This window comes from Schistocerca cancellata, chromosome 2, assembly GCF_023864275.1.
Source record: "Schistocerca cancellata isolate TAMUIC-IGC-003103 chromosome 2, iqSchCanc2.1, whole genome shotgun sequence".
NCBI lineage: Eukaryota > Metazoa > Arthropoda > Insecta > Orthoptera > Acrididae > Schistocerca > Schistocerca cancellata.
The window spans coordinates 706,657,780-706,670,285 of record NC_064627.1 but is presented as its reverse complement, the minus strand read 5'-3'; the positions used below and the strand labels follow the sequence as shown (position 1 = coordinate 706,670,285).

The window sequence follows — 12,506 nt, the reverse complement described above, 5'->3', positions numbered from 1 at the left end:
CGCGCACCAATGGCCGCCGGGGAGCTATTCAGTTAGCCCGCTGTACACAGTACTCGACTTACGAGATTGTGTGGCTTCGGTGAGCAGAGATGAATTTCTCCGCGCCGCGACGAAATCGCAGTGTCATCGTCGTGCGAGGTCACGGGCCTGCGGTCACGTGACGGGCTACGCCAGAGCCGCGGAGGCTGGCGGCAGTGCGGCGGTGCGCGCCATGGCGGACAGCGGCTACGTGGTGGTGCGGCCGCCGGCCGGCGCTCTCCGGGGGCTGACGGCTCGGACCAAGGGCAAGGCGGCGCGCTACTTCCGCTTCCTGGGCATCCCCTACGCTGCGCCGCCGGTGGGGCCCCTGCGCTTCCAGGTCAGGCAGTGAAACTGCTCCGCATTTGTTACGCAATCGCAGACACGGAATGGAATCCTTCTAACAAGGGAACCTCCCCTTCGCACCCCCCTCAGATTTATTTATAATATCGCACAGTGGATAGGCCTTGAAAAACTGAACACAGATCAGTCGAGCAAACAGGAAGAAGTTGTGTGGAACTATGAAAAAATAAGCAAAATATACAAACTGAGTAGTCCATGGGCAACATAGGCAACATCAAGGATGATGTCAGCACAGGAGCGCCGTGGTCCCGTGGTTAGCGTGAACAGCTGCGGAGCGAGAGGTCCTTGGTTCAAGTCTACCCTCGAGCGAAAAGTATACTTACTTTATTTTTGCAAAGTTATGATCTGTCCATTCGTTCACTGACGTCTCTGTTCGTTGTAATAAGTTTAGTGTCTGTGTGTTGCGACCGCACCGCAAAACCGTGCGATTAGTAGACGAACGGACGTGCTTCTCCAATGGGAACCGAAAACATTTGATCGTAAGGTCATAGGTCAACCGATTCCTCCACAGGAAAACACATCTGATATATTCTATACGACACTGGTGACGGCATGTGCGTCACATGACAGGAATATGTTGTCGACCCACCTAACTTGCACACTTGGCAAATGGGTAAAAAGATTCTTCTACCTTGCCCGATTTAGGTTTTCTTGTGGATGTGATAATCACTTCCAAAAAAGTGATGAAAACATAAGAGTGTGTCACATAAACTGCAACAAATGAATACAACAGTTTCAGAGTCGCACAGTTTTCTCTGTGCTCTGTCAAAAGATATGTTTTTAACGTTTTCAAATTTTTGCGTGTGTAGACCGTCAAATCCTGCATATGTCCAAGCAAATCTGTACATGTTCTGGAATTTTGGAGAGCGAAGTTGATTATGTGTGAGTGCCTGAACTCTGATAATTGTCTGAAAATAAAAAATTAAATTTTAGTCGAGGGAAGACTTGAATCAAGGGCCTCTCGTTCCGCAGCTGCTCAACCACGGGACCATGGCTGTCCTATGCTCACATCATCCTTGATGTTGCCTATGTTGCCCATGGACAACTCAGTTTGTATATTTTGCTTATTTTTTCATAGTTCCACACAACTTCTTCCTGTTTTCGCGCTTGATCTGTGTTCAGTTTTTCAAGGCCTATCCACTGTACCAACTTATAACTAAATCTGAGGGGGGTGCGTGGGGAGGTTCCCTTGTAAGAGAAACGCGTAAAACAACTGCTACAACAACGATCAACACGGATTAAAAAAAAAGTTCGAATGAAACGTAGTTTGCTTATTAATACACAGCGTCTTGCAAACAACAGCTGCGTGTAAACAAGCGGATTCCATGTTTCTAGATTATCGAAAGACGATAGTGTAGCTCGACTACTAATCGATATACGACCAAGCAGAGTACTTTCGCAAATAGGTGACCGACTGGAGGACTATCTGGCAAACACGACCAAGTACGCTATAATGGACGGGAAAACGAAAGTAACATCGGCTGTTCCTCAAGGAAGCGTAATGGGACCTGCAATAGTTTTCAATACACTTTTTCAGACAGGATCAGCAGCACTACTTTTGTGTACAGAAGAAGGGCGTCGTTGCACGATTATAAGGGACTGCAGGAATACTCTGACAAAAATTCCACTTGGAGTAGTGACTAACGGCTCTCTGTAAATGTGCATAAATGTTACATAATGCAGATAAGAATGAAACAGAATCGTTTAGTATTTGACAACAACATTACTGGTGAACACGTTAGGCGTGTCACATCGTATATGTACAAGGTGTTTAAAAAAGAATGGCCTGATTTCAAAATTCCACGTTTATTGACAAAAACATATTACAAATATGGGATACGCTGCAAAATACTCACAAAATCTTGAAGTTTTAGCTATACCATTACAAGTGCTCTATGTATCCACAAGGAGCAGCACGAACAACATCTAGATGACAATTAAATTCGTCATAAACTTTACACAATGGTTCAAATGACTCTGAGCACTATGGGACTTAATATCTGTGGTCATCAGTCCCCTAGAACTTAGAACTTCTTAAACCTAACTAACCTAAGGACATCACATACATCCATGCCCGAGGCAGGATTCGAACCTGCGACCGTAGCGGCCACGAGGTTCCAGACTGAAGCGCCTAGAACCGCACGGCCACACCGACCGGCTTTGCACAATGTATGTGCTTTTACAGAAGTTATGGCGCCTGTTATTCTGTTCTTCACTTCTTCAACGTCACGAGGTAAAGGGGAGACGAACACATTTTCCTTCACATACTCCCACAAGAAAAAATCTTGGAGGCCAGCAATGCAGAGCTATGTCTCGAGGTCCTGTGCACGTTATCCAGTGTTGAGGCAGAGTGTCATTGCTAAACTGACCTACATTGTTGTGCCAATGTGCTGGAGCTCCATCCTATTGGAAAATGAAGTCATTGGAGTCCTGAAGGTATGAAAAAGTCAGTTCTGCAGCATTTGAAGATAGCTCAATGCTGGATAGGATGCACGGTACCCCGACATGCTCACGGTGTATGCAGAGTGTAGAAAGAATGCAGTTCGTTCTTGTACGGCGTATGTGGCAAGATATCCTAACAGACGTTAACCATGCAGAACCAGCTACGTGAAAGAGGGAGGGTAACATCTAGACAAAGGAAGAGAAGGAAACAAGTGAAGACAGAAGAGGTGGAAATTAATGTTCTTGCTGCTTTTGCAGTTCATCCGCACGAGGAAGTGATATGAGTCAGGCAAGTGTCCTACGCATCTTCCATTGACGCAATTTCCTTCCCTGTCATATCTCTCTCCATCAAGAACTGCATGGAAACGATTATGAGGATCGTGTTACCTTCTGTACCTGAGCATGAAGAGAGGATGCTCCAGATGTATCATGTATCTTGTTTAGTGATGAAGTCATATTTACCAATCATGATCAGATAAACAACCGAAACATTCGTTGTTGGTCTGCTGACAATTCCCGTTGGCCGGCCGCAGTGGCCGTGCGATTCTGGCGCTGCAGTCCGGAACCGCGGGACTGCTACGGTCGCAGGTTCGCATCCTGCCTCGGGCATGGGTGTGTGTGATGTCCTTAGGTTAGTTAGGTTTAAGTAGTTCTAAGTTCTAGGGGACTTACGACCTAAGATGTTGAGTCCCATAGTGCTCAGAGCCATTTGAACCATTTTGAACCAATTCCCGTTGGCGTGGAACATCAGTGTGCATGGAGTGTAAACGTGTGGTGTGGTTAGAGAACCATCAGTTCATAGGCACGTTTTTCATACACAGAACGCTGAATGCGCACAAGTATCGCAGCCCCCCAACATACGGGCTAGAAGTTCCTCTACAGACTGGGAGGAACCTGTGTTACCAACATGATGGCTGCCTAGCCCATAGGTGCTGAAAGTACTACAGCATATCTTGACGAATTGTTTCCAAATCGCAGAATACCTGTATCTTGGCCGGTCCTTTCCTCGGATTTGACGCCTGCAGACGTTTTTCTGTAGGAAAAGCTGAATGAGTCTGTCTACAAGGGCGTACCAGCTGTAGCCAATGATGTGGAAAAACGTATTAGTGCAGCCTTCTCGGACATCTCTGCTGAAACGCTAACAAGTGTGCAGCAGTCGTTTCATGACAGACTGGAAGCGTGTACTGCCACTACCAGTGGTCAGTTTGAACAGTGGCGGCGTTAGGCGGCGGCGACCGCTGACGGCCTCGCGCAGATAAGAGCCTCACAAAAACGTTGTTGAAGCTGTTAAAATTAGCTACTTATCTGTCCGTATCTATTTCCGTAAGAATGTACTAGTATTTATCTAGGGGCGTCTGGCAACATTATGACAGTTAAGCCCCCATTACAAGATTCATCTAACGCTTACACCTATGTGGCAGCGCTCCAAACGTGCAAGTTTGTGGTTCTGGTAGGCCTATTACGTTACACGATTCATGCGGGATATAACTTTCGCAAATCAGCGCATGCGCATTAGACAGCAGTAACGCATGGAACTCTATAGAGACTGTTTTGCTGTAAAAAAAAACTGTAAACTAAATTATTGAATTATATACTTAGAGAGCAATTCAAAATTTATATAAAAATTCTATTTCAAAAATAAAAATTGGTAAATATCTATCACATGGATTCCAAGTCACAAAAGGATTACGTCAAGGATGTAGCATCTCACCTACATTGTATAAAATATATACAGAAGTAACTTTACAGAATTGGAAGAAAAAATGTCACGCTATGGGAATACCAATAAATGATAGAACAATATACTCGTTACGATTTGCAGATGACCAACTGATTATAGCCCAAGACTATGAGGACATAGAGTATATGACCAGAAAATTGATTCAAGAATATAAAAAATCAGGTCTAAATGTAAACATGAATAAAAGAAAGTACATGGTAATTGGTGGAGTGAATTGAGACTTAATATTAGAAGAAGGGATGGGAACAATAACAGCTACTGAGGAATATAAATATTTAGGTGTGAAAATTACAAATGATGGGAAACAGGACAAAGAAATTAGATCAAGAATAAATTCTGGAAAGACGACAATCTCTTTATTGAATGGAATTCTCTGGGACAAACACATAACAACTGATAACAAAATAAGGATTTTTAAAACAATAGTTAGGAGCATTATTACATATGGTTCAGAAGTGTGGACAACAAAATGGCAACTGAAATCAAAATTATTAGCCACAGAAATGGATTTCTGGAGACGTTCAGCAAGAATATCAAGACGAGAAAGAATAAGAAATGAAGTAATCAGAGACAAGATGAAATGTAAAAATTCAATTATTGATTTCATCGAGCACAAACAACTTAAATGGTATGGACACATCAGACGAATGGAACAGGAAAGGCTACCAAAATGCATAATCGACTGGGTACCAATTGGAAGAAGAAAAAGGGGACGACCACCTGATACATGGAAACAGGGAGTTCAGTCAGCAATGAGGAAGAACAACATTCCTGAAGATTTATGGACAAATAGAGAAGAGTGTAGAACGATAATTAGTGACTTACTGTAATCTAGAATAGGTGCTGGAAAAATGTACTCACATTGTAAATCCAGAATAATAATAATAATACTGAGAGAGAATCCTGGTCCCCAGATTAAAGAAAGCTGCATGTTAAACGGAAAATACACTTACTTTTCTTTATAACGTCTTCACAGCCCTCTCGGTATGCACAGTTTTTCCGAATTGACACTTCGATCCAATACCAAGCAAATGTAACAATGCTCTGTGTAAGAGACAATACAGGCAGGAGCATTGTCTTGGCCAGTATGTCAGCTCTCTGAAACCAATCCTACTAAGTGACACTTCACACTTTTCGCAAGTTATTTAACAGGTACAAGTGAACAGTCTTTTATCTCTGAGGGTGTGGCTGCACTAATTTCAGCCATACTTACTAAAGGTACCCCATCCTATGGTAAGTCAATATACAAATACATTTCTTGGCGTATGTATTTGGCTGCTGTCATACATGAAAGAATGAAAAAAAAATTCTGCCGTATAGCATAATCGCATAGCCTATTCGTTCAATACTATGACAATGAGTACTTTAAGTACCCTACTGTACTTATCAACGTACCTAGCACAAAATGCTTTTTACATCGTCAGTATGGAGGACCCTCAAGACACAGAGATATAGGGAGAAAATGGGAATCCGGTGCATCAAAAAGCAAAAGAAAGGCTGATACTGTTATATCCAACCAAGCTATAAGTTTGAGTAAGATGAAATTTCTTAAGAAAACTTCAGGTGTAACTGCTCCAGAGGCCTCTGATGAAGCTCTTATCCAAGTGTCTTTAGTTTCTGAAACAGATCCAGCTTCAGAGTCGAATGAATCTGTTACCCTTTCTGATATAGCATCAGAATTGGGAGAAACTCCTGTGATCCGGGATTGCGAGGCGAATAAAGATTTCAAAAGCGATAATCAAGAGCAAGTTGTTCATATAAGAGAGTCATTTATAGAATTAGATCCGGGAAAGTGGGTATTTCCAGTAACATATTCGCAGTGTCATGATTTAATTCAAAATGGTCACTAACAAAACCTAGAGAAATCTAATAAAAGTTACCTCAAAGATGCAAATAAAATTTCATTTTACTATAAAATTGAGTAACGGCGAAAAGAAACATCGCAGATGGTTAGCTTACTCCATATCTCAAGACAAATTTTGTTGCTTTCCATGTAGATTTTTTTCACAATTGCAGACACAGATGGTAAAAGATGGATGTTTGATTGGAAAGATCTGACTAGGATATTGCAAAGGCATTAACAAAGTCAAGTACCCATTGAGTGCATGGCATTCTGTAAAGAAATCAAATACGGAAAAACAGTAGATAAGGAAAATGAGAGACTGATTAGGGAATCACAGATCTATTGGCATAACTTGTCTGAAAGATTGATCCATATTATAAAATATTTACATTCATACAATCAGGCGTTTAGAGGGCATCGAGAATCCCTTAACGTGAACGAAAGCAGAAACAGTGGAAATTTTATAGACCTATTTAAACTGTTATCTAAATATAATGTAACACTAAATCAGCACTTGCAATGTTACATTAATGTCCAAATCTGTTATCAACGACATTATAAACAGACTCAAACAAGCAAAATATGATGCCTTCGTGCTCGATTGTACCATGGATTAGAGCCATACGGAACAAATGTCAGTAATATTAAGATTTTGTAATTTCTCAACTGGAGAGATAGAGGAACATTTCGTTGGGTTTATTGCCGTCGCAGAAACAACGGGAGAGTATTTAACAAATGTCATTCCAAAGGAACTAAAAAATAATGGCCTAGACATCCAGAACTGTCGAGGACAGGGATATGATAACGGTGCCAATAAGACAGGTGTTAGAACAAGAATACTTAGGCCTATTATTATTAATCCACGAGCTTTGTTCACGCAGTGCGGATGCCACCGTTGGAATTTGTTGTTGGTAGATGCCGCTAACACTTCTACAACAGCTAAAACGTTTTGCGGGTTCATCAATAAAGTTTATGTGGTTTTTACAGAGTCAACAAGCGTTGGGATCTTATAAAAACTAAACTGAAACTGACATTGAAACCTCTGTCTGCAACACAATGGGAAAGAAGAATCGGAGCTGTAAAAGCGATATTTTGCAATTTGATGATGTTATCGAAAGTGTGAGTGACCTGAAAACCAGAACTGATGATTTCGAAACTCTTAGCGACTGTGAAGCAGTCTTGAAGCAAATGTGAACTTTTGAGTTTATTGTTGCAATACACGTGTGGTATGAGATTTTACTATGTGTCAACAATATAAGTAGACTACGGCAATCGGTTCAGTTGAACTTGAAAGTCACTATTGATTCTTTATGTTCATTTCGTGACTTGAGTCAAGAATTCCGTAACACAGGATTTGAAACAAGCATTGCAGAAGCTCGGTTATTTGTAGAAAAAAGTAGTTAGGAAATTGAATTGGCCCGCATCTCGTGGTCGTGCGGTAGCGTTCTCGCTTCCCACGCCCGGGTTTCCGGGTTCGATTCCCGGCGGGGTCAGGGATTTTCTCTGCCTCGTGATGGCTGGGTGTTGTGTGCTGTCCTTAGGTTAGTTAGGTTTAAGTAGTTCTAAGTTCTAGGGTACTTATGACCACAGCAGTTGAGTCCCATAGTGCTCAGAGCCATTTTTGAACCATTTTGAAATTGAATCTCAGTTAAAAAAAAAAAAAGAGTAGCTCATAAAAAACGAGTGTTCGGTTATGAACAAATTGATGAACCTATACAATCTGCTGAAATGCAGTACACAGTTAGCTTTTTTAACACAATAATAGACGCTATGATAGTCGGTACTGAATGCCGATTCAAGGCGCACAACGAATATTTTGTACGATTTGGTTTTATTTACAGTATGAATCATTTGAAATCGTTATTTAAGGACGACCGTCGCAAACACTGTAATGATTTAGGTATAATAATTCGAGAAAGCGAAACTAGCGACGCACAGCCTTTCGAACTTTATGAGGAGCTCCAGCTTTTAAAATCCAAGCTACAGGACTCAATCAAAGACGCAAAACAACTTATTCGGTGCATATAAGAAAATAATTTGGAAGAAGTCTATCCAAATCTTTACATAACAACCAGAATAATGCTCACAGTTCCGGACAGTACAGCTTCTGCCGAGAGAAGTTTCTCAAAGCTAAATTGATTAAGACATACTTAAGAAGTACAATGTGCCAAGGAAGACTATCTGCGTTGTCAGTACTATCAACTGAAGCGGAAATAGCGGCTGATGCCAACTACGACGTAATCTTAAAAAAAATTCATTGACGCGAAAAGCCGGAAGTTTCGTTTACGTTTACGTGTGTTTAATGCAATTTTTGTCATTGCAATAATCCTTGTATATTATAATAATAAAATTTGTGTATAATTATTATTATTGTGTAATTCAGTTTATTCAATTTAACATTTTTTTCTGACTGGAAAGTGAAAGGGGCCTCTCAAAGCTGATCCGTCGCCGACGTTCAGTTTTCGCCTAGCGCCGCCACTGAGTTTGAACACAACCTGTGATGGTCAATTGAGTCGTTACTGGATAGAATCCGCATAACTAGTGTACGCACTTGTGTTGTTCTTCAGTGTGTGCTACCACAGGTATTGTACAAGTGCCGGTGTGGGAAGTTTTCAAAATACGATGTCCCGTAAAAGACTCGCACTAGAATCCTGCAACAAACACCACAGACATTCTAATTTATCCTACTTATAGTTTGTTAATGTCAATAGCCATTGTTCCATTTAAAAAAGGGTATGTTTCACAAAACTACACGTTCTAAGTTTTATTACAGTCTGTTTATTGGTTAACAACACGAGACCTTGACTCCAATCCATTCTGTGAAAACCACACATCAATAGCACCTTCCATTTTTGGAACACTGCGGTGCAAGTTTTAGGTGATTCACCCTGTATGGTTCAAATGCCTCTGAGCACTATGGGACTTAACATCTGAGGTCATCAGTCCCCTAGAACTTAGAACTACTTAAACCTAACGAACCTAAGGACATCACACACATCCATGCCCGAGGCAGGATTAGAACCTGCGACTGAAGCGCAGACTGACTGAAGCGCCTAGAACCGCTCGGCCACGCCGACCGACTCACCATGTATGGTTTCCATTCTCAATAATCATCTTTTGGAGCTAGAAACCTCTCTTTACTTATTGGCAAATTTATAACACTAGGATTTATTGTTTGGAAAGTAAAATTACTGACAATTTCAGGAATAAAGAGAATATGAAAAATAGACAGCAAAAACAGCTTTCCCATAAAGAGAAAAATGTTCACGTAGAATAGAAATTTAAATGTTGTGAAGTCTTTTTCAACTTATTTGTTTGGCGTATAGTCTTACGCTGGCATGATACGTGAACGATAAACGCTAGAGACAAGAGAGTATAAGCTTCTGATGTGTTGTGCGTCACAAAAATTCTGAAAACTTGATGTGTTGATCGCGCAACCAATGACGAAACACAAAGTCGAATTGGAGAGAAAAGAAAATTATGGCAGAAATTGACTAAGAAAAGGACAAGTTAAGACGGTAGGACTTATTGTGGGGCGTCGGGGAATAGTTAATTTGTTAATAGAAGCGAATATGGGGTAAATAATTCTAAAGAGAGACCATGCTTCAATGAAGAAAGCTGGTTGAAATGTAGGGTACAGTAGTTATACAGAGTCGAAGCAGATATACGAGTTTCAAGCTCCTTTTTTCTTTTTGAGTCACCAGTCTCGTGACTAGTTCGACGCGACCCGCCATAAATTCCTCTGCTGTGCGAACCTATTCATCTCAAAGTAACATTTGCATCCTACGTCCTCAATTATTTACTGAATTTATTCCGTCCTTTATCCACCCCTAAGTTTTTTTAACGTCTAGAGCTCCCTCGAGTACCATGGAAGTTATCCCTTTATATCTCAACACATGTGCCATTATCCTGTCCCTTCTTTCTAACAGCATTTTCCATATGTTCTTTTCTTCGCCGATTCTGCAGAAAATCTTCTCACTCCCTATCTTATTCATCTTCCTACTTTTCAACGTCCTTCAAGTGCTTCGATTTTCTTCTTTTCCTGTTTTCCCACAGTCCATGATTGATTACCATACAATTCTGTGCTCCAAATGTACTTTGTTAGAAATTTCTTCCTAAGATTAAAGCTGATGCTAGCTACTAGCATATTTCTCTAGGCCAGGAATATCTTTTTGTCTATGCTAATCTGATTTTTATGTTCTCCTTGCTTCGCCCGTCATACGTTACTTTGCTTCCAAGGTAGCAGAATTCCCTAACTTTGCCTATTTCGTGGTCGCCAATTTTGGTATTAAATTGATTGCTAACTTCATTTCCGTTACTTCTCATTACTTTCGTCTCTCTTCAGTCTACTCTCAGTCCGTATTCTGTTTCCATTAGAATGTTCATACTATTCAACGCGTCTTGCAATTCTTCACCTATTTCACTGATGATAGCAGTATAATTAGCAAATATCACCTTTGCTGTCCTTTCACCACGGATTTTTAATCAAACTCTGGAATTTTTATTTTATTTCCGTCATTCCTCCTTCGATGTATAGATTGAAGAGTAGGGACAAAAGACTACAGTTCTGTCATACAAAATTTGTAATCCGAGCATTTACGCTTCGTCGTCTTCCATTCTTGTTCCCTTTTGGTTCTTGTAGATATTGTCTTCCCGTATAGCTTACTCCAATTTTGCCAGTATTTCGACCACCTTGCACCATTTTACGTTGTGGAAGGCTTTTTCGTTAAAACTACCGTTCCAAAACCAAACTTTTCATTTTTTAGCACTTCTTCCATTTCTTTTACTATTGTATTAGATGGCTGTTCCGCCTCGTAAAACCGTTCAGTGTAGTCTCCCCACATATACACTCTCTCCTCTGTGTTTAACAATGGAATTCCCATTGTACTTTTAATGTCGCAGCCCTTCCCTTTATTAAAGGCATATTGGCTCTTTTTCGACCGTGACTGTTTGCTAAAACCTGTAAAAAGGGTTTCCAGAGACAACTATCTGGCGCGATTCTTTGTTACTTGGTTACATTATTTAATATTACAATAATACAAAAATATTTAACGTGGATAAACGTAGATCTTATAGTAGTTACCTATTTTGGCATCTGTTGAGGCCCGTTTTGTTCATGTGAAATGGCTGGCTTCTTGTGGCGAGTACACCCACTGCAGTGTCGTGCCTCGGCTCACCCGATACTGTAGTGCCTGTGTTGTTAGAACAACCATGTAGTGTTCCTTCGGGCAGGCGTGCTCATTTTAAGAACAAAACTGTCTGCATCATGTTCATATTTAACTATTATTATAGGTTTCGGCCTAATTAGGCCATCTTCCGGTTCAAAACTAAAATACAGGGTAACTCTTGCAACCACGGTCGCCGCCTTTGAATTTCCCCCCGGAACGATTTAGAAGGACTGCCCAACGTACTTGAACATTCACTGGATATCGAGCTTCTTGTAGCTCTTCCTGCTTTCGAAAACAAGAATAATTATTTGCTCTCTCTTTCCCGTACACTTCCAGCCATGTCTCTTCTCTCTCTCTCTCTCTCTCTCTCTCTCTCTCTCTCTCTCTCTCTCCATCATGTCGATGACTCTATGATATTCATGGTACTAAGTAAATTTGATTTTAGGGACTGTTTTTCTCTGTGCTTACTGTAACACTCTCTCAATTTCTTATGCGTTGCAACTGATGTTGCTCGCTTTCTGCACATGTTAAGGTTTTCGAATTTAAATTCGTTTTAGTTTGTTACTTTAAAATTATAAACACTTGTTGGTGTTATTAATACTCCAGCTTCACCGTTGTCGTAGCAGTTAGCTAATGGGACGGTAAAAATCCTATGGTCACCGGTTGTCATCAGGACACAGGAATGTTATCTCTCGAGGCTATCTCTGACTCATTCGACCATCAAGTTATGTTTTTCTGTCCAGGAATGGCGTTTCACACTCTTGAGGCGATACGACGATACCATGATCGACATTAAAGGCGTGTGAGAGGATGTGTTCTTCCCTAATGTCTCAGGTGAGACAAGTAGTCATCACTTGAGGAACGCTTCTAGGGGCCTACCATGGAAACGGTGTATGTAGTTGCCTGATGCGTATACTTGGCACGCTTCAAC

At 41.0% G+C, this 12,506-nt stretch overlaps 1 protein-coding gene across 1 annotated transcript in view; it reads left to right on the top strand.

The window, feature by feature from the left end:
• Window positions 1-208: 208 nt before the first annotated feature.
• LOC126162502 (esterase FE4-like) overlaps window positions 209-12,506 on the top strand; it is a 183,173-nt gene continuing 170,875 nt past the window's right edge. Inside the window, exon 1 of the mRNA XM_049919050.1 lies at window positions 209-358. Within this exon, the coding sequence (XP_049775007.1) occupies window positions 212-358 (147 nt within the window). The 5' untranslated portion in view covers window positions 209-211. The remainder of the gene's footprint in view (window positions 359-12,506) is intronic.